The sequence below is a fragment of the Manis javanica genome, chromosome 8 (assembly GCF_040802235.1).
Source record: "Manis javanica isolate MJ-LG chromosome 8, MJ_LKY, whole genome shotgun sequence".
In the NCBI taxonomy this organism is placed as follows: domain Eukaryota; kingdom Metazoa; phylum Chordata; class Mammalia; order Pholidota; family Manidae; genus Manis; species Manis javanica.
In genome coordinates this window covers 73,775,716-73,801,646 of record NC_133163.1, presented here as the reverse complement: position 1 = coordinate 73,801,646, position 25,931 = coordinate 73,775,716, and the positions used below count along the sequence as shown (strand labels likewise).

The window sequence follows — 25,931 nt, the reverse complement described above, 5'->3', positions numbered from 1 at the left end:
CCAGGACCTGAGCGTGATGCTCAAGGGCGGAGGTGTCTGCAGAGCTGGCAGCTGAGAGAAGGTGGCAGGGGAATTCCCAGGTGCTAATCTCAGCCTCATACTGGAGGGGATGGTGCCAAGGTCGCCCCGGGGATCCCCGCGACTGGGCCAGCGGGAAAGGAAGGACGAACTCCCTAGATCAGGCCAGATCCTCTCCTGACTTTGGCCTTGGCCCCGAGTTTCCTCACGGGGCGGACGAGCCGGACTGGCCGCAAGCAAGCGGGGGAAAAGAGAGGGGTCTTGCAAAGATGACCCTAGAAGGGGTACCCAGGCCCACAAAAATAAAGGAATGGGTTCTGCTTACAGTGCCAAAGGAGTGGGTGGCACGGAAAGCGGAGACGCTGTCCCCGACCCGGGAGACGACCCCGGTTCCAGGCGCCGCGCACTAGGCTACGCACGCGGGAACCGGCGGGAGGGGTGGGCGCGAGAGCGCGCGGGGTCTCACGCGGCTCCGAGGCGCGGCGCGCATGCTCAGTCCAGCACCTATCCGGGCGGGGCGGGAGACCCGGCGCTCCGAGGCGGGGGGAGGAGCGCTCGCGCAGCCGCCCCTGACAGGAGCGGGCTCCTGGCTGCTGCAGCGCTCACCGCCCGGGCCCTGCCGGAGCCGGGTCTAGCATGTGCCGCGGCTCGCAGTGGCGGTGGCTCCTCTGCAGCAACGGCGGCAGCAGCGGCCGCCATGGCCAAGCCCAGCGCGGAGCTCACCCGCGAGCTGCAAGGTACGAGGCTACGGTGGTCTCCGGGACGCCGCGTCCGGTAGCATCCCAGACCCAGTGCGTTTCTCCTCGCGGTACACCCCAGCCCCGGTGCCTCCCGCCCCCTTGCATCCGGCTCCAAGGCACCCACCGCCACCCTGCACTCTAGCCCGGGGCATTGCTGTCCCCGGAGCATCCTCCGCTGCCCACCGCGCCTCACCCTGTCAGGACCTTCCCGTCCCGGAGCCGTTCGTCCCGATCTTCGGTGACAGGTGCAGTCCCCTTGTTCTCCCTGGGACTCTCAGCGATCCTGGCCCACCTCTCGGGGAGGCGTCCAGGCTCCCTTCCGGAGAGTTCCGGCTCCCCCACCGGGCGGGGCCATGGGAGCTGCCCCCGGTCCTGACCGCGTCTTGGCTCAATACCCTTCCTTCTCCAGCCGCGCCCCGGAACTGACCCTGGAGAGCTCCTTTACTAGCCAGTGGGGCAAGAAGGGAGTTAGGGAAGAGGAACTGGATTGGAGCTAAAACGAAGAGCAGGGTCTCAGCAGCTCGCCTCCCGCAGCCGCCCCATGCCAGCCTGCCCCTCCTCGCTGTTCACGCCAATACCTCAAGGCGTCTCCTGTTTGCATGGTTCTTAGACTCAGCCCGAACCAAACCCGACCCCCCCCAGCACTACCACAACCCTGACCCGCAGAGGCGGGAGCACAGGCTACCCCACGCGAAGCCCAGGCCTCTCAAGGATATCAGAGGCATACTGCACCGTGGTGATTTCCCACACGAGCACAATCATAAGATGTGTATATACACATCTTTACAGAAACTGCACCCCCACCACACACACACGCACACACACACACACACTGGGATATCTGGATGATTCTGCCAGCAGATTGGTATGGAGCTCACTTAAACATTAACTCCTTCCCTCCCCCAATCCCCACACACACCAGAACTGTCTGGCTCTGTGACCCTTTCACAACTGCAAGCACAGCATACTCATTCACACTCATCCATCCCCATCAGTGTCAGAAGGTATGCACACACGTATAGTAAAAGGCAGACCCAGACTACCTAGAATATAGTCAAAGGGACACCCCCACACCCCCACACATTGACTCACTGTGTATGTGTTGACGGCTGCCGGAGTGCATGGGTTGGAAGAATCCTTCCCACACTCAGAGGTGTAAGACATACCCTCCCACAGACAGTGTCACTCAGCGACTGTCCCCTGACTCAGGGACATCCAGAGCCAGAGTTTTGTCTCACTCCCCTCCCTTTCAAATAGGGAGAGAAAAGTCACCCAAGAAGGAAAGGTCTCTGCCCCTGTCCTTTGTCTCTCTTTTTCTCTCTCCTCCCATCTGCCCCTGCCCCTGGAGAGTCCCGGGGAGGAGGGGCTGCCCAGGGTAAGGGGAACTCTGAGCAGGCCCCCAACCACCTGTAGACAGCATCCGGAGGTGCCTGAGCCAAGGGACTGTGCTCCAACAACATCGCGTGAAGCTGGAGACGAAGCCCAAGAAGTTTGAGGACCGAGTGCTGGTGAGGGCACTGGGCTTAGGGAGGTACCAGGGACAGCTGGCCTGGTGAGGGCCAGAAGACTGAGGGCAGGGGAGACAGGCTGGGGGAGAATTGAGGAGACAAAGCCCAGGCGGGAGGCAGGCAGGACTGGGAGGATGCCCAGGAGCCTAGGCTGGGGTGAGAGAGGGGGAGCACTCCCAGAGCAGCAGGCTGCTGCTGGCAGGGACTGTGCATAGGTTGAGGGCGCTAAAGGAGGGCAGGGAGACTAGGGCCCAGGAAGCTGCCATTTGCTGCTGATGTTCTTTTCTTCTGAAGGCCCTGACCTCCTGGCGCCTCCACCTCTTCCCCCTTAAACTCCCAGCCAAGGTGAGTAGAGCTGAGGAGCAGGAGTATACCTGGCATGCTCCCTCCCAAGCCTGGCAGCCAGGTCCTACCTTGAGCTGAGCATCCCCATTCCCCTCCAGGTGGAGAGTTCCTTCAATGTCCTGGAGATCCGTGCTTTCAACACGCTCAGTCAGAACCAGGTGAGCACCAGGGCTTAGGCCCCACTGTTGGGCCAGGGGAGGAAGGAGTTGACATCCAAGGCCCTGCTGCTCACTCTCCCCCAGATCCTAGTGGAGACAGAGCGTGGCATGGTGAGCATGTGGCTGCCGTCAGCTGAGAGCGTGGACCAAGTGACACGGCACGTGAGCTCTGCCCTCTCCAAGGTCTGCCCTGGCCCTGGGTGAGTGGCAAAGGAGGAGTCTTTCAAGGGGTTAGACAACAAGGACACTTTTCCCTCCCTCCCTCCTTCCCCTGAACTTGAGCTCCTGAGACACTGAGGAGAGGAGCTCTCTTGTCCCCACTCCTGCTTTTTCTTGGGGATCCAGAAGCTGTGAGAGGGGAAGAATTGAGAGCCTCTTTCCACCCCTCTCTGGGATGGATTCATTCATTTTCCAGGTGTCTAATCCGGCGTGGAAATGCGGATACCCCAGAAGGGCCCCGAGACACATCCCCCAACTCTGAGACTTCCACTTCTACCACTCACAGTGTCTGTGGTGAGCAGGGGCAGGCTTAAAGGAACTGGGACCTAAACTCTGTTGCCCCTTGTCCAGAGTCCTTTGTGTACGGGCGTTGCCTGCCCTGAAGACTTCACAGCTCCCTGACCTCAGAGGTTCATGGTGTAGCAGGAAGCCAGGACACTGGCACATAAAATGACCTTGACCTTTCCTTGAACCCCAAGCCTATTCCCCACCCCTTACTCCTCCTGGAGACAGCCCATTTCCTGTCCCACAGGTGGCTTTTCTGAGACCTACGCTGCCCTGTGTGACTACAATGGGCTGCACTGCCGTGATGAGGTGCAATGGGTACGTTGGGCAAGGACCCTATCAGGCAGGCAGGTTGGGCCTAGAGGGAAGGGTCGGGGTCAGGGTCGGGAGGGGAGCAGGTGTGAGCCAGTTCCACCTCTCCAAGGATGTGGACACCATCTATCATGCTGAGGATAACCGGGAGTTCAATCTTTTGGATTTCAGCCACTTGGAGAGCCGGTAAGCAGATGAGGTAGAGACTCAACTGCCCCATTCCAACCTCAGCCCAACCCTGGCCCTTCCAAACTTTTCCTTCTAGTCCCACACACAGCCCCAGTATTAACTCCCCAGCCCCACCCTCCACCGCCTTCTTCCCACCTCAGCTTTCCCAGCCCCAGCCACCCCTGCTCCAGCTACCTGCTCACCACTTCCCTGCCCCCTTCCATCTCCCCACAGAGACTTGGCCCTAATGGTAGCAGCTCTGGCCTACAACCAGTGGTTCACCAAACTCTACTGCAAGGACCTGCGGCTGGTAGGGACTAGGAGGAGCAGGGGGGACAGAGAGTAGCACCCTTTTTGGCTCCAGATCACAGCACCGGCTCTGTCCGCAGGGCTCTGAAGTTCTAGAACAGGTGCTGCATACCCTGAGCAAGTCGGGGAGCCTGGAAGAGCTGGTTCTGGACAATGCCGGGCTTAAGACGTGAGGCCAACCTCCTCCTTGGGCAGTGGTGCCCCCCCTGATGTAGTCTTAGGGTCCCAAAACTTCAGAGCACGATTCAGGTCTCTGAGCTATTTCCTCTAGCTCCTCATTTAACAGAAGAGGATAGTGAGGTCCAGAGAGGGCATAAATCAAGCCAGTGATGAAGCTGGGACTCACACCTAAGTCTCCTGACCCCCAGCTCCATGACATCCCCTTCCTCATCAACTCCTGAGCAGGATGGGCTGCTGTAGTCTCAAAGAGCCTAAGTTGGGTTTTGTCTCAGCAAACTTCCCAGGTACTATGGAGTGGTGACAGGCTCCTTGGCAGGCCCCTAGCTGCTCCCCACCTGTGGAAGCCTCTGACCTTTGCAGTCTCAGCCAGGCAGGCAGGTAGAGGAAGAGGGGAGGCCAGGGGCTGGGACAAACAAATCCTTCCTCCCCTTCCCTGAAGGGACTTTGTCCAGAAGCTGGCCGGGGTGTTTGGGGAGAACGGGAGCTGTGTGCTGCATGCCCTCACTCTGTCCCACAACCCCATCGAGGACAAGGGTGAGCCTCAGCCTTGAATCCTACCTCCACCATAATGCAGACCCCTGCCCCAGCCTAGAACCCAACCCAGATCTGAACAGGGGCTCTCCAACCTAACTCCAGCCCCTGCCCCAATACTGCCATCCTTGACCCCAGGCCTGTACCCTGCTTGAGCTCTGACTCTGCACTACTTGTGCCCCAGCCCAGCTGCTCACTCACCTGCTTCTCTCCACTCCCCAGGCTTCCTCAGTCTGAGCCAGCAGCTGCTCTGCTTCCCCACTGGCCTCACCAAACTGTGCCTGGCCAAGACTGCCATTTCTCCTCGAGGTACTTGCACCAAGACCCCTGACCTCTGGCCCTCCATCAGTCCTCTCTGGGGTGTTGAGTTCCAGAGGTGTATCCACATACTCACACAGCATCCTGGGGATCAAGGAAGAGAAAGGAGCCATATTTGGGGAGTGGGGAAAAGTTGTGTAGAAGGGGAAGAGGTGGAGATGGGGGCCAACCCAGCCCAGTGCCCGCTGTCCTCAGGGCTCCAGGCGCTGGGCCAGACCTTCGGGGCCAACCCGGCCTTTGCCAGTTCCCTTCGATACCTGGACCTAAGCAAGAACCCTGGGCTGCTCACGACAGACGAGGCCAATGTGAGTCCACGGAACGTAGCCTTGAGTCCTGCAGGAACACACTCGGGCTTCAGGACCTGGGAGTCTCTGTCCTGTAGTGCGAGGTGGAGGGGCTCTATCTCTCCTTTCCCTGCAGCCCCTCTGTGCTTGTTCCAGGCTCTCTACAGTTTCCTGGCCCAGCCCAATGCTCTGGTGCACCTGGACCTCTCAGGGACTGACTGTGCCATCGACTCGGTGAGGGCTTGTTGATGGGGAAGCCAACCTGAGGTGATATAGGGAGTCCCTGCTTCACCGCCCCTCACCTTGAGCATGGAGGTGGACAGAGCTGGTGGGATGAGTCCAGGTTCAGCGGAATTATACAGCAATGCCCGCAGCTCACACCTGTGTGGCCCTCTATCCCGGTCACTGCCCAAGGCTATGCGGTCTGTGCCTCAAATCCAGCCCTTGCTCCATTCCCTGGCTGTGCACCCTGGCACAGGGCTGAGTCTACCAGGAGTAAAGAATGCTTCCCCTAACTTGAACAAGGCACCTTATGAGCCCATGGTGGACCTGGCTTTACACATCCACTGCCTGTGAGCTTCTCCACCACCCCTGGGGCCAGGGAGGGAGTAGACCTTCTTTACACAGAGAAACTGAGGCAGTAATAGACAAAGTGGGCATTCATAGTGGGGCTCATAGTGGGGCTTCTGAGTGGGGCTCACTCAGAAGGTAAAGAGCCAGGACCTTAATGGGGAAGGAGGAGCAGTCCTTGGCTGCCCCCACACGCCCCTCCCAGGCCCTGTGAGACCCACCATGACTCTCCCCACAGCTTCTGGGCGCCCTGCTCCATGGCTGCTGCTCCCACCTAACCTACCTCAACTTGGCGCGCAACAGCTGCTCGCACAGGTGGGAGCACAAGAGGTGCAGGGGGGAATGGGGCAGGCCAAGGGCTCCCCCTTCTCTTGCTGACCCCAGGGGTCTCCATAGGAAGGGCCGGGAGATGCCACCAGCCTTCAAGCAGTTCTTCAGCAGTGCCTACACACTGAGCCACGTCAACCTGTCCACCACAAGGCTGCCCCTGGAGGCCCTCAGGTCGGGTGTGTGCAGGGTTGGGGGGCGTCCAAGGGGGAACCATGAAAGAAAGGAGTGAGGGGTAAAGGTGGGCCTGCTGACCTTCCTCCCACAGGGCACTGCTCCAGGGCCTCTCCCTCAACAGTCACCTCAACGATCTGCACCTGGACCTCAGCAGCTGTGAGGTGAGCCCTCCGTCCCCCAGCTCTGCTGCCTGTCCCTATCCATCCGCTACTTTCATTTCTCTGACCTATGTCAAACTCTAGTTTCATGTTGCCCTGTACTACCCCTGTGACACCCCTAACCTGACCACACCTCCCCATTTCCCTTCTTCCCCTGCCCCTCTTTTCAGAGGTCATTTTTAATCTCCAACACCTCTCCTCTTAAAGCTTTGGGGTGGGAGATACCAGGCTTTCCCACCAGAGGGCAGGAGCAAGCTGTCTGGAGATTTTTCTGGCTAAAGGGCGGGGAGAGAGAACCCTAGGGAAGGATCTTAATGTGGAGAAGGGGCCTCCTGATTTTACACTCTGAAACCTGGTATGACCTTGAGTCCTGGCATGCCTCCTAATGGTGCCCTACCTCCCCCACCCAAACCCTGTTTCCCCCATCCCACCCCCACTGTGTCCCTTGCAGCTCCGCTCAGCAGGAGCCCAGGCTTTGCAGGAGCAGCTGAGGGCTGTCACCTGTGTGGGCAGCCTGGATCTGTCAGATAATGGTGAGTGGGGGCACTTCCCTTCCTGGGGCCAGGTGGGGACACGGGCCTGGAGCATAGGGAGAAGCCCTGAAAAGACTCCAATGAGCCTCAAGCCTCAAGGCCAGGCCTCTTCCATCTCCTGGCCAGGGTTCGACTCAGACCTCCTGACACTGGTGCCCGCACTTGGCAAGAACAAGTCCCTCAAGCACCTGTTCCTGGGCAAGAACTTCAATGTCAAGGCCAAGTGAGGCCCCCTCCCCATACCCACAGACCTCACTCCATCATCCACCTATCCTTTTGGCACACTCTATTACCTCTGGCCCCTTCCTGCTCAAGCCACCGCTCTGCTCCTCCAGTAGCACGACCCCAGCCCCCTCCACTCCTACTCTGAGCCCTGACTTCCCACAGGACCCTGGAGGAGATCCTCCACAAGCTGGTACTGCTGATCCAAGAAGAGGACTGTGTGAGTGACTGGGCCCGGGAGGGGACCTGCAGCGGCCGGGGCTGCGGGTCCTGGGCCCAACCCCCCGCTTGCCTTCACAGTCCCTGCAGTCACTCTCAGTGGCAGACTCCCGGCTGAAGCTTCGCACCAGCATCCTCATCAACGCCCTCGGCAGCAACACCTGCCTGGCTAAGGTGGATCTGAGCGGCAATGGCATGGAGGACATCGGAGCCAAGATGCTGTCCAAGGCCCTGCAGATAAACTCCTCCCTCAGGTGAGGCCCACACCTGGACCCCTGATTTACCATCCCCACACATGCATACATGCTCTGCCTGCTAGCCTCACTGCTCTGGATCCCAGCTTCCAGGAGACCCTAAGTCTCAGAGCCATCATTACTGAGTTAGCCTCATTACCCAGGAAAGGCGGGGAGGGCTCCAGAAGAGAGCTGTGTGCACCTAACAGGGACCCCGAGGGAAGGGTGACAGCTGGTGCTCACCCTCTCTCCCCAGAACTATCCTATGGGATCGGAACAATACGTCTGCCCTGGGCTTTCTGGACATTGCAAGGGCCCTAGAGAGGTGAGTGGACCAAGGCCCCACCCCAACCCAAGCCCCCAGCACCCCTGTGCCTGGACCAAGCCTGAGCTATGCCAGCCCCACCCCTACTTGCACAGAAATGTTAGGAAGGGCCATGGAAGAAGAAAATAATCAGCAGGGGGTGGGTTTTGGGGAGCAGGGGCCTCTCCTCTTCACCTCTTCCCCCACCCAGCTGTGCTGCTCTATCTTACAGCAACCATACACTGCGTTTCATGTCCTTCCCTGTGAGTGACATCTCCCAAGCCTACCGCAGTGCCCCTGAGCGCACCGAGGACGTCTGGCAGAAGGTGGCAGCCTGAGCAGGGTGGAGTGGTAGCAGGGGCCAGCCCACATCCCCAAGCCCTGACCCCCACTCCACCCTATCATCTGCAGATCCAGTGGTGCTTGGTGAGGAACAACCACTCCCAGACATGCCCCCAGGAGCAGGCCTTCAGGCTGCAGCAGGGCCTGGTGACCAGCAGCGCCGAGCAAGTAAACACTTCCCTCTGGGACACGTGGGGCACGCCTGGGGCATGCAGGGCACAAATGTGACAGGATGTGTCAGAGTGAGCATGCACATGCAAGGGTACATGAGAGAGGCATCTTGTGGTGTCCCTAACTGCACAGAACGTTGGGGAGAACAGAAAGACAGGACATTCATATATATGGTCTCCAAACAGGAGAGAACATATGGGCAAACCGTGGGGGCCCCCAGACAAGGGGTGCTCCACTGGGCATTCAAGGGTCACCCCAAAAGAAAAGAACAGGCCAGCCAGAGACATCGCCACTACCCCTGTCAGTGCCACACAGGTTGCAGTGCCCAAGGGGACCCAGAGGCAGGGCGCCTGGGTCCCATCTGGGAAGACGAGGGTGCAGGGTGGCCCCTGACACTCCTGTGGGCTGTGCTCCAGATGCTGCAGCGGCTGTGTGGAAGAGTGCAGGAGGAGGTACGGGCCCTCAGGCTGTGCCCCCTAGAGCCCGTGCAGGATGAGCTGCTCTATGCTCGGGACCTCATCAAGGACGCCAAGAACTCCAGAGCAGTAAGCCCTCCACAGCCTGACCCTTCACAGACATTCCAGAGACCCCAAGAAAGCAGCCATGCTAACCCAGGAGGGTCCGAGCCCTGACCCATGCCTCTGCCCTCCTAGCCTAGGCGCCTTAGAGACCTAGTAAGGCTGATTCTGACCTTCTGATGACAGCCCCTTCCTTCCACAGCTGTTTCCCAGCCTCTATGAGCTGGGCCACGTGCTGGCCAATGACGGGCCTGTGAGGCAGAGGCTGGAGTCAGTAGCCAGTGAGGTGTCCAAGGCTGTGGACAAGGAGCTGCAGGCAAGTCCTGGGGGAGGGAGCCCAGTATTGACCAGGCCCCTAGGCCAAGGGCTGAGGTCAGCACAGGGAGATTACTGGGGGCAAGAAGGAAATGCAGAACCGAGATCACCCATACTTCTGCTGTGCCGAAGCATTGCGAGAAAACCAGGCTCGGATTTTTTTTCTGCTAACTTCAATCTTGGTCCCTGAACTCTGATCTCTCAACTTGGGGCTCTGATCCTCCGACTGACTCACTGTGGTAGGGTGGAAGGGGCACTGACCAAGACGTGGGAAAGCCTGTCCCAGGCTCTGCTGCTCACTGGCCCTGTGACCTCAGTGTGACCGTTGGAGGCTGGAATGTAGAGGCTAGAGTCTCTTCGGCTGTGGTGCCAGTCCTAATCTTGCACCCCTTTGGGCTCTGGCCTCCTTTCCCTGCCTTCTAGGTGATCCTCGAATCAATGGTCAGCCTAACACAGGAGTTATGCCCCGTGGCCATGCGGGTGGCCCAGGGGCACAATAAGATGCTGAGCAATGTGGCAGAGCGCGTCACCGTGCCCCGGAACTTCATTCGAGGGGCTCTGCTGGAGCAGGCGGGGCAGGACATTCAGAATAAGCTGGAGTGAGAGGCGGGGCAGTGCTGGGGCAGGGCTGGGGGCAGGGCCGGATTTGTCCCAGCGCACTTAGGGACTCAGGGCCTGGCTATCAGCAATGAATAATGAATGGCATAATCTCCATTACATGGGGTAAATCTTTAACCAATTGCAACCTTGCTATTTAGGGTCTGACTGGTCTTTGTCCTAGAAATCTAACTGTTGAGCCTGGGTTTAGGAGCCAGGGCAGTGCATACACATGTGTACACACACATACAGCCACACACATACACCAAGAATCACCTCCCAGAATCAAAGCACAGCCTCCCTGGAGGCTTGGATGAAGAAAATCATTGTGAGTAGGTGTGTGTGAACTATACTTTCTCCCCCGAAGTTCTCATCGCTCTCAGGCTCTTTCATGCTGGGTGTCACCATTCACCAAAGCAAAGGAAAATGATCACACACACCAGTAGTATGCCAGGCCCAGGATGAACTGGTTCCTGCTCCCACAGCAGAGACCAGCAGGGTTTACCCAGGGCCCTAGTTTACCCTGCCCCCAACCCACCAGAGCCCCAGGGCCTGACCTGGAGCTCCCTTGCTCCTCCTCAGTCCTCTTTGCCCACCCCCGATGCATGCACACCCAGGCTGGGGACCGGTGGGGGAGCCTGGGCGTGCCTTTATGGAGAAATGAGTGTGGTGGCTCCACAGTGCCTCCTTGGGTGGCCAGGCCAGCTGGCCCACTCCCTCAGGCATGTGTGGAGGGTGGGGCCAAGGTTCAGGAACCAGAGAGGGAGTGGCTGACCAGCCCAACCTGTGCCCACAGTGAGGTGAAGCTCTCAGTCGTCACCTACTTGACCAACTCCATAGTGGATGAGATCCTGCAGGAGCTGTACCACTCCCACAAGAGCCTGGTAAGGCTTCTGCACGCTGGCCAGGCTCGGACATGCCCTCCACCCCAATCAGCCATCCCCCCTAAAGGCCCTGGGATGTGGGCAGCTTCCTTGATATGCTATTCACACCTGTCCTTCCCCAGGCCCGACACCTCGCCCAGCTAAGGACACTATCAGACCCAGCAGGGGGGCCAGGCCAAGGGCAGGATCTGTCCTCCCAGGGCCAAGGCCGGAACCATGACCATGAGGAGACCACAGATGATGAACTGGGGACCAACATTGTGAGCGTCCCCACCTGGACCCCCTCCTTCACCTGGGTCCTGCCCCTGAATCCACAAAGCCCCATACCCTTCCACTTCTCTGGATTCCACTCTCCCTGCTCACCGGGCCTGGTCTCATCCCACCAACCCCAATCTAGCCCATCCTCCTCCTTCATCCCAGTACATCAGCCACCTGAGGAGAGGGAGGCAGGAAGGACTCTAAAGAAAAGGCATTATTAGGAGTGGGAGGCTTAGGTGAGCTTCCTGAGACTCACAGACTGGCCCTACCATTCGTCTCCATTTCTGCAGGACACCATGGCCATCAAAAAGCAGAAACGCTGCCGAAAGATCCGGCCAGTGTCTGCCTTCATTAGTGAGTCCCCAGCCTCAAAGTGTCCTTCAGGCTCCCACACCTTTCCCAGGCCCTGGTACCCTTTCTTTTTTCGGTCTCCCTGTGCCTCCTACTAGTCCTTCTAATGCTGCTGTCCCCACAGGTGGGAGCTCTCAGGACATGGAAAGCCAGCTGGGGAGCCTGGGGATCCCCCCTGGCTGGTTCTCAGGACTTGGGAGCAGCCAACCCACAGCTAGTGGCTCCTGGGAAGGTCTATCCGAGCTGCCCACTCATGGCTATAAACTACGGCATCAAACACAAGGCAGGCCACGACCCCCCAGGACTACCCCTCCAGGACCTGGTCGGCCCAGTGTAAGTCCCTAAGGTCTCACAAGAGGACTGACTTCACTTAGCAATACCAGAGCCAGAAGGTCCAGCCTTAGGACCCAAATGCCAGAGACACCAACCTTGGGGGATGGGGCAGGGGCTCAGGCAGGCCACTGAAACGAAGAAGGACTAGCCAGTTTGGATGGAAGCTAGACCATGTCACAGATGGGAAACCTCTGTCTGCCAGTCAGTGGCAGCTGTCATTTTGCTGAGGGACAGAGCCAGAGCCACCAAGCTTTGGAAATACCCACGTGGACTGAAGGCTTAATTTCCATGGGGCCAAGAAGAGGCAAGTCCAAGTCCAGAGGGGGCCCCGAGTGGGGTAATGGAGCCCCCTGACCCACGTGGGATGCCCTGTGGGACTTAACCCCCAGCAGGTGCCGGTCTCCGGGACTCGCCAGGAGAATGGGGCGGCCACCCGCCTGGACGAGGGGCTGGAGGACTTCTTCACCCGGAGGGTCATGGATGAAAGTTCCAGGTGTAGCATCTAGACACTCCCATTTTCAGCAGCCCTGAGACTGTGGAAGGGCTTGTGTGTCCTTCTGGCAATCATGGGGGCCTCTCCAATGGCGGTGCCTCAAAGCCAGCCTCTCAGGACATTTCCCCCACATTCTCATCTTTCCCCACCCAGCGCATAACTCCCATGTTCTCTGAATCTCCTGAGGACTGCTAGAAACAATGGGGCCCACAGTCGTGGGGCGGGGTGGCCACAGGCCCTGGGGTGGGATGAGGGTGAGTGGTAAGAGGCCTGGAAGGCATATTCTGTCACTGTCCTGCACAGACTCACCATCATCTGCCCAGAGGAGATGGTCACTTGGAGAGACTAGGAGGAGAGGAGTGGAGGGGTGCCTGGGAGGAAAGAGTCGATGGGGGGAAAGAGGCTGCCAGAGGATTATGACATGGGAGTTGACGAGGCCCTTGTCCCTGAGAGCTGAGTGGAAAGGGTGGAAAGGATTCCCCAGCAGCAGGAGAGACTAGATGACAGAGAGGTGGGAGGTATACTAGACCCAGGTCAGGACTATCGCCAGCATCATCCTGACCCTGAGCAACCTCTGCATCTGGCATTTGCATATCCCCTGGGCTTTGTCCCTAACTTACCCCGGCCCTCCCAGCTACCCTCCGACCCTGCGCACCCTACGGCCAGGCCTCTCAGATACGCCGCTGCCTCCACTCCAGAAGAAGAGGCGCCGAGGCCTGTTTCACTTTCGCCGACCCCGGAGCTTCAAGGGGGACAGGGGGCCCGGGTCCCCCACCACCGGGCTCCTCCTCCCTCCACCCCCACCCCCACCCCCGACTCAGGAGAGTTCCCCCAGTCCAGACCTCCCCAGCCTCGGCCTTAACTCCTCCCCCTGCTGGAGCCCAAAAGAGGAGAGCAGCCTCCTCCCTGGATTTGGAGGGGGCCATGGGCCTTCCTTCCACAGGAAAATGGTAAGTGAGGCAGGTGCTGCATCCTCCCCATTTTCTGTCCGACACATAGCCCACCCACACACCCCACACAATTAATGGGAGAGTGCTAGGGCTTGGATTCTAGGTCATCCCAATTGCCTGCTCTTTGAGGGGCAGGTGATGCCTGGTGACCCAGAGCATGCTGGGAGTGCTGCATGTCAGGGAGGGCAGTGGAAGGATGCATAGGAGAGTCGGGCAGGGCTTCCTTCCCTAGGCCCAGGGGCTCCGAGGAGCAGGAGCCCTCCCCGACTCTGTTACTGCCTGTGGAGCCCCTCCTCCATGGGAGCTGCCTGTAAACCTGAGACCTTATCCAGGGCACCGATGGTGCAGAGCCAGGAGAGGGGAGCCAGACCCCTGGGACAGCACAGCAGCCCAGGGTCCACAGCGGTGTTGCCCTCCCTGGGTTGGGAAGAGCCAAGGGTTGGAGTTTCGATGGGAAACAGGAGGTGAGAGCACCCAGGACTGTGAACTGAGGGTCTTTTGGGTCCCTGTCTACCACCCTCTCCTCCCGCTCCCACCTTCCCTGGTGGATCCGTGGAGAGGGACATTCTACCATTTGAAGATGTTAGCTGCCCTTCTGCCCGAACCACACTCTTGCCATGAATCCTGGATGGGTTACTTAACCTCCTGGAGCCTCTACTTCCGTAAAGGAAGGAAGGGTGATAAAATGGGTGGTCATAACAATACTGCTAGAGCTGTTTCGCACACTCTAGGGACTTGATTAGCACCTTCCTGGCTGATTTTTACCTTCTCCACATACCACCTGTATTATTATTTACATAATTTTTTTAAGTCAACTCACTTTTTAACTTAGTCTGGACTTAAGCCTTATCACCTTTAAAATCACAGGCTTGTCATGCTAGTCATGTTTTTTCCTACCCACATAACTATTAAAATGACAGTATATTCATTAATGTAAACCATTTCTTATGGTCCCAGAGTGGGATGGGTATGACTTCTTGGGAAAAATGGCCCAAGGGGGAACCAATGACATGGCAGAAGCCCCTTGTTCACGTGGAGGGGACTTTCTTACAACCTGACTCGGCTGTCCTTTCAGGGCCTGGGCCCAGACCTGGAGGGCAGTGTCCAGGCTTGGCAGAAGCGGCGCTCTTCAGATGATGCAGGTGAGAATGGTCACCCTCACCTCCTTCCTTTAGCCCCTCTTTCAGGAGTCCCTCCTAATTTGCCTTTCCTCCTCCTTTCCCATCCCTTCCCCACTCCAGGACCTGGAGCCTGGAAGCCCCCACCACCGCCCCAGAGCACCAAGCCAAGCTTCAGTGCCATGCGCCGAGCAGAGGCCACATGGCACATAGGTATGGAGTACTTCTTGTCGGACAGCTACACTGAAGGCTTGGAGTGCAGCAAAGGAACTGAAGCCATCGCCCCCACATTGGGGAATTTATAAGCAAGGCGGGGCAGTGAGAAGTCACCAGAGTGAAAATGCTTACAGATATTTACAAAGCTACATCCAAAAAATAACAGACAACTCAGCCCAAAATGTTCTGCAGAAGGAAAGTGGCTTTACCAGTGTTTGCAGACAGAAACAATGTTTTGTGGTCAGTTCCAGGGAACCTTCTAGGGCAGGCCCTGGGGCTGCTACCAGCAGAGCACTGCTACAAAAATGGCCTTCCTCTGCACCTCAACTGGGAGAGAGGATGGGCAAGTACAGCCATATCAGGCCCACCTCAAACATTCCAGGCTCCTCCACAAATAGCTCACTAAGCCATCCTTAGCTCACTCAGAAAGGTGCCACAAAGAAGCAGCAAGAACACTTTCTTGGAGGGTTCACAGGGATAGGAGACAGAGCTACACATGGCCTTTTCCCTGTTGCTCAGTCACCACCAGTGTATGTTGACCTTTACCAAGTCATTTATGACTCCGGAGGAATAAAGGGGGGAGGGGATTATGATATGACGCTTCCCTTCTGCTGAGTTCAGAGCACCTTTCACTTAGTGAACTTCTGCAGGAAAGCTGGTCAGCTCCACATCAACTTAAGTGCCCACAGGCCTGGACTATGACCCTCCAGCAATAGACATGGACTGATCTCCCTGTCAAGGTTGATGCTTATTCGCCTGCCCACTCTCACCCCAAGGCTAGCTTAGGAGGAGGCTGTAAGAGCCAGGCCAGCCCTGTGCCTTTGCCTGGCCCTTCTCCAAGGCCACTGGGGGCTCTGTGCCATCCCACACAGCTAGTTAAAGTGGGCCTCTGCCCTTCGTTTAGGAAACCACAATAGTCAGATGCTCCACTGTGCACACTCCCACTGCCAGCACCCTCCAGGTCCCTCTCACTCACATCTCACAGATCCCTACACAGACAACACCTTCCAGGTGACATCCCCTCAGCCTCAGGCTGCATAAAACCATTGGAAGGAGAAGGGGGAAGTAAGAGTGCCAGGGCACCTCACCTCAAGGCTCTTAAACCATCTAAATCAGGCTGGCAGGCAGAGTCCTGGGAATGCCAGTCCGCAGCCTTGGCAGGAGCCTGGGACACTGCAGCCCTGGATGGGCAGCCCTGCCCATGAACCCAGCAGGCCCTGGGCCCTGGCTCGCCCTGGCAGGAATGGGCTCTGGCCTTGATGTTCAGGAGGAGCAGCCAGGCCAGACCTCCCTCAAGGTGACAGGCTTAGGGCAATCCTGGGGACCAAGGGCTAAGGAAATGTGGGAGCAGAGGGGCCATGCAAGGCAGAACATAGGAGCAAATGGCCTTGGAAGGGGGAAGTCCTGGCCTCCAGGGCTTCACAGGGATAGGAGACAGAGCTACACACAGCCTTTTCCTGAAGTTTCTCCTCTCTTCTCATCCACAGCTGAGGAAAGTGCCCCCAACCACAGCTGCCAGAGCCCCAGCCCAGCTTCCCAAGATGGGGAGAAGGAGAGGGGCCTATTCCCAGAAAGGACGGTTCCAGCCAGGAATGCCAAGGTGAGGGCCAGTGAGCAGATGGGAAAGGTACTTTGATGAGGCAAAAGGACTAAGTGACCCAGCATCTTCCTTCTTCTGCCAGCTGCAGGACCCTCCTTTAGCTCCACGGCCTCCCAAGCCAGTGGCTGTGCCCAGGGGCCGCCATCCCCCCCATGAGCCAGGGGGCAGGGAGGAGGCCGAGGCTGGGGGTGCAGCCCTAGGAATGAATAACCCCTGGCTGAGGCTGGGCTCACAGCAGGACCAAGAGGAGCCTGAGGTCCAAGGTCTGCCACCTGACTGGAGGGGGTTCGGGGCACCTCTGGGACCTTGCTGCCCACATCGGGTCTCCTTTCCGGGCATGGAACAAATCACAGCCCGGATGAGCACCCAGCCTGTGAGCTCCACTCATGTGCCAGGCCTGGCTTGACTGTCATTTCAGGGCCCCCAGATCCAGGCCGCCGGACTGCTCCCCTGAAGCCCAAGAGGACACGACGAGCACAGTCCTGTGACAAGCTGGAGCCTGACAGAAGACAGCTCTCTGACCCTACAGGTGCCAGTGGGGTGGACAAGAGGGCGGTCCCACTTCCCACCCATCTGTCTGACATGGCATGCCTCACACCGGGTGACTGGCTCTCCCTGCCCAGGAAACAGGGCTCCCTGGATTTGTCCCCAGCAGGGACCAGTGAGCCCGGAACAGACTGACAGCTGCTTCGGCACCCTCACCAGGCCTCCTCTTGATATGTGCCTCACAAGGACTCTGACCCCCACCCACCTCTGTACCTCCAGGCCCTTCTGCCAGCCTGTCCCACAGGGGCAGGACAGCAGGATGGGGCATGGGGGGAAGGAGGTGGGGGACAGGAAGGGAGGGAGCAATCTGGAGAGATGCCTCGCTCGCTCTGTAGAGAGCTTCAGGGTGGGGCCAGTTCCTCTCCTGGGAGGGCAGATCTGTCCCTCTATCACCAGAGGCTCTCTCCCCACTTGTATAAAATAAAAAAAACAAAATCACTGCCTGCCTCATGTCTCTGCTATCTTTCCCATTCACTGTCCTGTGCCCCACCATTTCCTCCCCTTCAGTGCTCAGCCACAGTGGAGAAGAGAAATGGGGCTGGGGCCCTGAGCAGAAAGGGAAAGACCAGAGAACTGCTTTACAGGAGGGAATTGAAAAGTCCCCACACCAGGGTGGTTGTTACTTGCAGGATCTGAGCTGGCCAGAGAAGGGACAAAAATGACAGAAACAACACCAGTGTGTGTCCAGTTTTGGCAGGTGCAGTAGGATTAGAAGACACCAGTGTCCCAGGAGATTGGGGAACAATGTTCTAGGGTTGGGGGTATATGTTTACACACAGGCAGGCTCAGAGATGGTGGAATTAGATGGTGGTGTGTCATCCTGGGGGCACCATCAATAGTTAGAAATCTCAGCAATAAAGGGACCTGAAGATGAAGGGAAGTATCTGTGGTGTGAAAAGATCAATGATTAAAATAATTGTTCCCATTGGTGCACAAGTATGACCTTGGCATTCAAGACTCTGCTCAAGATCCTCTTCCTCTGTGAAGCCCTTCCTGATGCCTTCCCCCAACATATTTACATTGAACTCTCCCTCTTTGTGGCCCACCACATCCTGTACAGGTCCATAACTTGGCACCTGTCACATTAAATTGCATTTGTGTATTGGCTTATCATCTCTCTGTGGGTCTGTCTGTTCTACATATGTGCACCTCCCCCAGGGATAGGAGCTGTGTCTTAAATCACCTGTATAGCCCCAGCCCCTGGCACAGTACCTGGCACCCAGGAGATGCTCAATAAATGGCTGCTACCTTAATATATGAGTGCTTAGGGGATGGAGGGTGAAGCCTTTGTGCTGGACCCTCCTGCATACTCATCCCAGATCACCATGTACCCAGATGTCTTCACATGTGGTGTCCAGCTCCCCAGGCAACTGCTCACTTCCCCTGGTCTCACTAGGGAATGACTAACATCTTGTTTCCTTAAGATCTGTGAGTGGCCCCTCCCACAAGGTTGTGATCACATGGGCTGGATCTCAGGGATGGGGGTGAATTGTGGGCACTAGGATGATGGCTCATGAATACATCCTTCACCACTTGCCCCCACTGAGCAGCTCCTGTCTTCAGGGGGCTACGTGATCAGAATGTGAGGCTGTGTGCCCTTAAACAATTGTGTCCATTTCCTTGTCTCCCTGTTACAAGGTGGCTGGGGAAATGGACCTCATTCTCAAAGCTCTGTGTTTCAGCATGGCACATGACAGTTTCTAAGGAGCACGTGAAGATCTCCATTCTGTTGTACTTGGGTTGGCATAAGTGAGGAGTGTGTGTGTGTGTGTGCGTGTGTGTGTGTGTGTGACAAGTACAGCCCAGTGTTCTCTTATACGTGCCTGCGAATATCCTTAACAAGCATGATGTGGAGAGTGTTGAGAGACTGACCGTGTTTCCCTATATGGATCTGCAGAGCTGGAACTGTCATATGGATCTGTGGTGTCATGGTGGGTTTATGTGCAGCACCTGTGCATGTCAAGACATGCGCAAGCCTGTGAGTCATGGGTATATGTGTCTCCATCATTTCCTGGTGTGAATGTGTGTGTGCGCACGCACCACCACAATGTGTGCATCTTTCTGATGCTGCATGTGGGTGTGGCATGCAGGGGAAGATGTGTGTCACTGTGTCTGTGGGGGTCCTGCTTCTGAGCCACACCCCCTGCCCGCCCTCCTCCCCCAGTTCTGTGGCTCCCTCCCAGGCGGTGGCCCTGCCCTCCCCTCTTCTCCCTCCCAACTGGTCTGTGCGGGGTGGGGGGGGAGCTGGTGCTGCGGCCCCCCCACCCCTACCCATCCAGGCCATAAATAGCAGCAGAGCCGGAGCCAGAGCTGGAGCCGAGCTGGCGCCAGCGGCTGGAGCAGCGAGGGAGAAAGGGCCAGGGCCAGAGAGCTGGAGAGAGGAGCTCCCGACTACAGCCCAGGTGAGCCCACCCTGCCTTCCTAGCCCAGGCCCTGCCCAGCCCTGCCTGGCCCAGTCTCCATAACAATCTGTCCCCCAGCCCCCAGAGAGGTCTCCAGTCCTGCCCCATCCTCTCACCACCACATGCCCCTGCCCATCTCAGGGGACGCACAAGAACTGGAAGACTCGTACCTGGAAGGCAGAGACCCCCCACCCCACCCCTACCCTCCCTCGCATATCAGGAAAGGCACATGAGGTGAATAACAGGGTTACCCAGCCACAGAAGGGTTCCAGTTCTGAGGGAGGTAAGGGAACTGTCACATCCTCCTTGAGAAACACACACAACTAGGGGACAGACACACAGGGTGGGGCATTCAGACACACCAACGCACACTTGCTGGGGGAAGCACAACATGGGATCAGACAGCCTCACCCTGAGATGTGGACAAACAGAGATAGATGGACAGACCAGCCATGAACTCGGGCCAGCGGACCCCTGCCTGCTGCTGCCTGAGACTTGGTACCACTGTTGGGGGAAGGTGGCATGTGTGCAGCCCACAGGCAGCATGGAGGGGGCTGAGGATCCCCAAAAATCCTGTCGCTAAGAGACAATGCCAGTGCTGCCAAGAAGGGTAAGAACAGGGGAGGTGGGGCGGGAAGCGAGAGCTGTCCTAGTGGGAGTCCCTGCCAGAAGCCTGAAGGAGCTATCGGCAGGCTGGGGCTCTGCCTCTAACTCCACAAGCCCACCACCCCTCCCTGTCTGTCAGCCAACCAGAGGGTGAGTGAGGCTGTATAGGGGACAGCTTGGCAGGGCACCCTACAGCCGGCCTCCTCCTGCCTAACTCCATTCCAAGGCTCTTCCTCTTATGACTTCCGAGGGCCCCCCTACCCACTTCCCCACCCCCTCGCCCCAGTTCAGCTCCCTTGTGCCAAGACTGAGCGCAGTGCTGGCTCAAACATCAGTTGGGAAATAGCAGAAGGTGCTGAGGCAGCAGAAAGCAAGGATCAATAGATGGCCTAGAAGGTGAGACTGCCAGGAACCCCCTCAGCCCTCCAGCCCTCTCCAGCCCCATCCATGCATACCAGGCCAGCAGGAGTGACAGAACCACAGGGCTGTGCAGGTGTGGGAGCCTCAGATCTTCTGCCCTCCACTGCTCAGAGCTCCAGGGATGTTGAGCAGAGATTGGGGCGGGGCGTGGGGAGGGGGCAGGAGGTCCATGAGATCCCAGGGCCTCTGAAAGCAGGGCAGAGGTGGACTGGGGGGCAAGCTCTGAGAAGGCAGAGCCCCCCCTTAGCAGGTGTTCCCTTCCCAGTGTCCAGACCATCTGCTCTGTCCTCTCAGTGACATGTCGGACCCTGAGATGGGATGGGTGCCTGAGCCCCCAACCATGACACTGGGAGCCTCGCGGGTGGAGCTTCGGGTGTCCTGCCATGGCCTCTTGGACAGAGACACACTCACCAAGCCCTACCCCTGCGTGCTGCTCAAGCTCTACTCTGACGAGCAGTGGGTAGAGGTAAGAGTAAACTCTGGTCTTATCTTAACTAACCTCCTAGCCTGAGAAGGAGGGAGGCTATGTGGGGCAACGAAAGCCTCACTGGGGAATGTGAAGACTCCAGGGGACCTCTTCGAGGGTAACCCTGGAGACACGTGTGCCATCACTACAAACACAAACTGCTTTAAAGCTTCTAAAGCCCACAGGATCCCAGAGGGTCCTGTGATCACCCCAGAAGCAGCAGCACAGCTCCCAAAGGCCTTAAGAGCACCCCAGGGGGCTGTTGGGCTTGTGGGCTGGTAGCACCCTGATCTCAGGGTTCAGCCTAGGGAGGGAAGACCTAGTTGCTCGGGATGGGCACCAAGGAAACCTGGCACGAGCGGGGCAGGCCAGGGCAGAGAAAAGTAGCCTGGGTTCCCAGAGGGCCTTCACCCTTCTTGCCACAGGTGGAGCGCACGGAGGTGTTGCGCTCCTGCTCCAGTCCTGTCTTCTCCCGGGTGCTGGCTCTCGAGTACTTTTTTGAGGAGAAACAGCCCCTGCAGTTCCATGTGTTTGATGCCGAGGATGGAGCCACCAGTCCCCGAAATGACACCTTCCTCGGCTCTACAGAATGCACCTTGGGTCAGGTCTGTATTCCCAACCCACCCCCATCCACTTCTGCCTCTGATAGCCAACATGGCAGATCATGAGCTCTGGAGCAAGTCAGTCTGGGTTTGGAACCCATCTCCATCATTCACTGGCTGGGCAGCCTTGGACAAAAAACTTAACCTCTCTGAGTCTTAGTTACCTCGTCTAAACAATGGGAGTCATCTACCTTTCAAGGTTGCTGCTGAAATTAAGTCCAACCCTAACCCAGGTGCAGCCCCTATGGGCACTCAAAAGGGCACTCATTACCCCATCCCTTGTACCCTGACCAAAACAGGTGGGGACTTCACAGTTGGGTCTCCCTGCACTTCCATTCCCAGATTGTGTCACAAACCAAGGTCACTAAGCCATTGTTGCTGAAGAACGGGAAGACGGCGGGCAAGTCCACCATCACGGTAGGCAAGGTCACCTGTACTCACCCTTGAGTAGGGCATTCAATGTTCCTGCATCGACATCCATGGTGACATCATGCCCAGGACTGGCTCTCACCTCAGGGAAGGGGCATAGGGTAGCCCAGTGGTGGAGAGGGGAGAGGGGGGTTCCTGCCACTTGTGTCCCCCTTGCAGATCGTGGCTGAGGAGGTATCTGGCACCAATGATTATGTGCAACTCACCTTCAGAGCCCACAAGCTGGACAACAAGGTTGGAATCCCAGAGTTTGGGAATCTCCCACTAGAGAGCCTAGGCCCCCCAGCTCAAGACAAACCCCAAAGTCCCAGTGCTGCTCCCTTGTCAGTGTGAGCTGCCTGCAGACCTCACCAGGCTCTTGGGCTCTTTCTCCTGTGTCCCAGGATCTGTTCAGCAAGTCTGACCCTTTCATGGAGATCTATAAGACCAACGGGGACCAGAGTGACCAGCTGGTCTGGAGGACTGAGGTTGGTGCCTGGGGACATGGACAAGGCGAGAGGGAGAGCAGAGTGGGGAAATCTAATAGAGTGACCAGCTCTCTGGGGCCTTCTCAAGGTGGTGAAGAACAACCTGAACCCCAGCTGGGAGCCGTTCCGCCTGTCCCTGCACTCCCTGTGCAGCTGTGACGTCCACCGGCCACTCAAGGTAAAGCCCAGCACAGCACAGGCAGCCGACTGGAGCACCTCGCCTCTGTCTGAGACCTTCCCCCCCTGAGTGTGGCAAGCCCCTTCCTTCTCCCCCATGTGATAAGCCCTTCCCACCACAGGATAAAGAGGGGGTCACAGCTCAATGCTCCTACATTGCGTGCCTTTATCAGAAGCTAAAGAGCTAAAGTCCTTGCCAGATTGAGCCAAAGTATGAAGTTCAGGAGGTAGCCTCTGGACAGGTTGAGAACATCTATTTAGCATGAGAGAATGCGAAGCCCCAACCTCCCTGAGTCTCCCCCCAACCCTCAGAAGTCACTGCAAAGCAGCCCTGACCCTGAGCCCACCTTGCCTTCTCAGTTCCTGGTGTATGACTATGACTCGAGTGGGAAGCATGACTTCATCGGCGAGTTCACCAGCAGCTTCCAGGAGATGCAGGAAGGAACAGCAAGTCCTGGGCAGGAGGTATCACAAAGGCCCTGCCCCACCCCCAGAATCCCACCCAGGTTCCTGGGAGAATCCTGAGGGTGCTGAAGAGACCACTATACATGATAGGAGGTGGACAGGGTAGAAAGCACCCAGGCTCGGCCTAAGGACTGAGCCATGGTGATCTTGCTCCGGGAGGTTCCTCTGGAAGGAGGTCAAGGGGTCACCTGATGGTATTGTGACCCTGGTTTGTGAACTATGTGGGGTCTAGATGCAGTGGGACTGTATCAACCCCAAGTACCGGGACAAGAAAAAGAACTACAAGAGCTCAGGAACAGTCGTGCTGGCCCAGTGCACGGTAAATCCCAGTGCCAGCCTCCAGCCCTGCCCCAGCCTCATCCCCTGCCATAAACTAATTCAGCCCTGTCCTTGTTTCACTGCTTCTGGGAAATGAGAATCCTTGCCCTATCCCACTGTGAATGTCAACCTCAAAAACTCTGGTCCCTTCACACACATACCCCACAGAAGTCCCACCCATCTCCCTCCTCAAAGGGCCACCCAACCACTTTACCTACCCACCTCCTGCTAGGTGGAGAAGGTCCACACCTTCCTGGATTACATCATGGGTGGCTGCCAGATCAGCTTCACGGTAAGCTAGGGTATAGGGACCCGGGCAAGAGGGAGGGCCTGAATACAAAGTGAACAGAAGAAGCCTGGACTCTCCACTGCCCCTACCTGGGCCTCTCATGAGCCTTAACATTGTCAGCTTGTAACACCAACCCATCATGAGGAGGCCACCTGGGGACTCCCCCAGATTCATCTTAGTCCTACAGACCCTAGCTCTGGCCTAGCCTCTCTGTTGGTTCTCATGGATGCAGCACCACCCTTTCCCCACTTCCACCAGGTGGCCATCGACTTCACCGCCTCCAACGGTGACCCGAGGAGCAGCCAGTCCCTACACTGCCTCAGCCCCCGCCAGCCCAACCACTACCTGCAAGCCCTTCGGGCAGTGGGAGGCATCTGCCAGGACTATGACAGGTAGGAGGTGAGAGGCGGGAGTGGGACAGGCAGGGAGGCCTTGCCCATCGGTTCCCCATTCACAGCCTTTCCTTCTCCCCAGTGATAAGCGGTTCCCAGCATTCGGCTTTGGGGCTCGAATACCCCCCAACTTCGAGGTAGGCTGGGTTGGAAGGGAAGGGAGGAGATGGTGGGAGAGTCAGACAGGAATGACATCCCCTCACCGTCCTCACTTTCCCCTCAAAGGTGTCCCATGACTTTGCTATCAACTTTGACCCAGAAAATCCTGAATGTGAAGGTAAGAGGGGAGATCCCCACCAGCCCCACCTCTCCCCATACAGGTTGCTGCACAAGTCAGGCAGAAGCACAGACTCCACTCCCACAGGCCCAGCTCCCTGCCCCTTCACCCATCCAGCACGTGTCTTCAATTGGTTCCAGCCAGCATCTGTTCCCTCAACTCCCCCAGGGCCTGGACCATCCAACTGTCCTGCTTAGTGAAAACTAAGTGGGTGGGGCAGTCCTGAGAAAGGGAAGCTCCTTCATTGCTTTAAGGGGTGTCAGGAAGGGCTCCTTCCTGATCTCTGCCGGCCTCACCTTTTTGCCCACAGAGATATCCGGGGTCATAGCCTCTTACCGTCGTTGCCTGCCCCAGATCCAGCTATATGGCCCCACCAATGTGGCCCCCATCATCAACCGTGTGGCGGGACCTGCCCAGCGGGAACAGAGCACCGGCCAAGCCACTGTGAGGAAATTGAGCAGGCAATCAGGCGCTGCCCTGGGTGTCCTTGGGTGGGGCCAGGGCTAGGGTGCAGGGCTGGGGTGGGTACCAACCACCTTGTACACAGAGCCAACCCTTCCTCCCCTCTGCCTGTCGGCAGAAGTACTCTGTGCTGCTGGTGCTCACAGATGGTGTGGTGAGCGACATGGCCGAGACCCGCGCTGCCATCGTGCGCGCCTCCCGCCTGCCCATGTCTATCATCATCGTGGGTGTTGGCAATGCCGACTTCTCTGACATGCGGCTGCTGGACGGTGACGACGGTCCCTTGCGCTGCCCACGAGGAGTGCCGGCAGCCCGTGACATCGTCCAGTTCGTGCCCTTCCGGGACTTTAAGGATGTGAGTGTCCAGAGTCCCCCTCCAGGCCAAAGGACTCCTCAGCTACTGCCCCTAAATTTGCCGTCTCTGCCACCAGGTTCAGGCGGAGCCCAGCGGGCCACCCCGAAGCCCCGCCCCCTTACCTGACTCCGCCTCCCCCACTCCCGCCTCTAACTGGGTCCTCCCCTACTCCCTAGGCCGCACCCTCTGCGCTAGCTAAGTGCGTCCTGGCCGAGGTGCCGCGGCAGGTGGTGGAGTACTATGCCAGCCAGGGCATCAGTCCCGGAGCTCCGAGGCCTTGCACGCCGGCCACGACCCCCAGCCCAAGCCCATGACTGCCTCCCACCGGACCAGACATTCCCTCAGCCTCTCAGTGAGTCCTTGGCGGACCAATGGGGTGGACATTAGGGGATGCCATGTGGGGTTTGGTGGAACCCATCTTGGCTGGGTTTAGCGTAAAGAAGAGTGCTTATGAATATCCCACCCTCTTCCAGGTGCCTGTCCTGACCCTTGTGACTCGAGTGACCAGTGCCTCTCCCTCTTGGACCAGCTGTGTGCCCTGGGTCCCAGAAGTGAGTGGTGAGCCCTGCCCATCTCTCCAGGCCCCATACCCCTCAGCCGTGTGGCCCCTCAGTGACTTTATCAATGATCCTGAATTCCTGGCAGTTAATAAAGGGACCCACTCCTAGCACCTCAGCCTGCACTTATCATGCCTCAGATGCCCACTCGGCAGTCCAGAGCACCCCCATAGACACCATTAATGAAGGAGGCCAGCATGGTTCCAGATCAGTCAGAGCTCCCAGGCAGCCTGATGTCTCTATGTTCCAGCTTCACCCGAACCGTACACCACTGGGATCTGAGGAGTCTGCCCTCACCTCTCAACGCCAGGGGGCGCAGGCACCATGGGGCTTAATTACCAGAGATGAGGGGATAATAAGGGGCTGTCAGGGGGGTAGGCTGATGCCTCTCACAGCTGTCTCCAGAGAAGCCCAGCTGAGTCCCCCACAGGCTGAAC

The 25,931-nt window shown here is 57.9% G+C and overlaps 2 protein-coding genes and 1 long non-coding RNA gene across 20 annotated transcripts in view; 2 read left to right on the top strand and 1 right to left on the bottom strand.

The window, feature by feature from the left end:
* The window catches only part of LOC140843110 (uncharacterized), a 45,528-nt gene extending 44,454 nt beyond the window's left edge, over nucleotides 1-1,074 (bottom strand). Inside the window, exon 1 of the long non-coding RNA XR_012120601.1 lies at nucleotides 952-1,074. This is a non-coding gene — a long non-coding RNA (uncharacterized lncRNA). The remainder of the gene's footprint in view (nucleotides 1-951) is intronic.
* CARMIL3 (capping protein regulator and myosin 1 linker 3) lies at nucleotides 28-17,268 on the top strand. 16 transcript variants are annotated; one of them, XM_037017578.2, is made up of 40 exons: nucleotides 28-755; nucleotides 2,172-2,266; nucleotides 2,561-2,611; nucleotides 2,710-2,769; nucleotides 2,854-2,969; nucleotides 3,185-3,282; nucleotides 3,521-3,591; nucleotides 3,698-3,771; nucleotides 3,988-4,063; nucleotides 4,143-4,231; nucleotides 4,682-4,776; nucleotides 4,996-5,082; nucleotides 5,287-5,396; nucleotides 5,532-5,609; nucleotides 6,184-6,260; nucleotides 6,342-6,446; nucleotides 6,541-6,610; nucleotides 7,059-7,140; nucleotides 7,267-7,363; nucleotides 7,528-7,582; nucleotides 7,663-7,835; nucleotides 8,071-8,139; nucleotides 8,351-8,444; nucleotides 8,530-8,628; nucleotides 9,048-9,176; nucleotides 9,352-9,465; nucleotides 9,888-10,063; nucleotides 10,858-10,945; nucleotides 11,068-11,205; nucleotides 11,494-11,557; nucleotides 11,679-11,887; nucleotides 12,280-12,380; nucleotides 13,015-13,330; nucleotides 13,663-13,794; nucleotides 14,406-14,472; nucleotides 14,572-14,661; nucleotides 16,152-16,264; nucleotides 16,353-16,527; nucleotides 16,683-16,793; nucleotides 16,888-17,268. In XM_037017578.2, exons 1-40 carry the CDS (start codon nucleotides 329-331, stop codon nucleotides 17,232-17,234), a joined length of 4,818 nt encoding a protein of 1,605 aa, XP_036873473.2. In that variant the 5' UTR covers nucleotides 28-328; the 3' UTR covers nucleotides 17,235-17,268. The 16 variants fall into 16 exon arrangements, 12 of the variants coding, with proteins under 12 accessions (XP_036873473.2, XP_036873472.1, XP_073067578.1 ...); XM_037017577.2 differs by having other exon boundaries at nucleotides 505-755; nucleotides 16,347-16,527; XM_073211477.1 differs by having other exon boundaries at nucleotides 505-755; nucleotides 12,277-12,380.
* A 1,702-nt stretch (nucleotides 17,269-18,970) lies between these two features.
* Nucleotides 18,971-25,607, top strand: CPNE6 (copine 6). 3 transcript variants are annotated; one of them, XM_017649123.3, is made up of 17 exons: nucleotides 19,076-19,212; nucleotides 20,533-20,704; nucleotides 21,130-21,309; nucleotides 21,649-21,723; nucleotides 21,895-21,969; nucleotides 22,119-22,202; nucleotides 22,291-22,380; nucleotides 22,740-22,844; nucleotides 23,077-23,163; nucleotides 23,395-23,454; nucleotides 23,710-23,843; nucleotides 23,926-23,980; nucleotides 24,069-24,120; nucleotides 24,431-24,564; nucleotides 24,701-24,937; nucleotides 25,114-25,289; nucleotides 25,411-25,607. In XM_017649123.3, exons 2-16 carry the CDS (start codon nucleotides 20,537-20,539, stop codon nucleotides 25,249-25,251), a joined length of 1,674 nt encoding a protein of 557 aa, XP_017504612.3. In that variant the 5' UTR covers nucleotides 19,076-19,212; nucleotides 20,533-20,536; the 3' UTR covers nucleotides 25,252-25,289; nucleotides 25,411-25,607. The 3 variants fall into 3 exon arrangements, with proteins under 3 accessions (XP_036873241.2, XP_017504612.3, XP_017504700.3); XM_017649211.3 differs by having other exon boundaries at nucleotides 19,099-19,212; nucleotides 20,504-20,704; XM_037017346.2 differs by lacking the exon at nucleotides 21,649-21,723 and having other exon boundaries at nucleotides 18,971-19,212; nucleotides 20,504-20,704.
* Nucleotides 25,608-25,931: the final 324 nt, after the last annotated feature.

Coding starts and splice junctions, on each gene's coding strand:
- CARMIL3 (XM_037017578.2), top strand. CDS start 329: ATGGGTTCTGCTTACAGTGCCAAAGGAGTGGGTGGCACGGAAAGCGGA. Junction 5,083..5,286: donor GACTGCCATTTCTCCTCGAG/GTACTTGCACCA, acceptor CGCTGTCCTCAG/GGCTCCAGGCGCTGGGCCAG. Junction 11,888..12,279: donor CAGGACCTGGTCGGCCCAGT/GTAAGTCCCTAA, acceptor AACCCCCAGCAG/GTGCCGGTCTCCGGGACTCG.
- CPNE6 (XM_017649123.3), top strand. CDS start 20,537: ATGTCGGACCCTGAGATGGGATGGGTGCCTGAGCCCCCAACCATGACA. Junction 21,970..22,118: donor CCCACAAGCTGGACAACAAG/GTTGGAATCCCA, acceptor CCTGTGTCCCAG/GATCTGTTCAGCAAGTCTGA. Junction 24,565..24,700: donor AGAGCACCGGCCAAGCCACT/GTGAGGAAATTG, acceptor GCCTGTCGGCAG/AAGTACTCTGTGCTGCTGGT.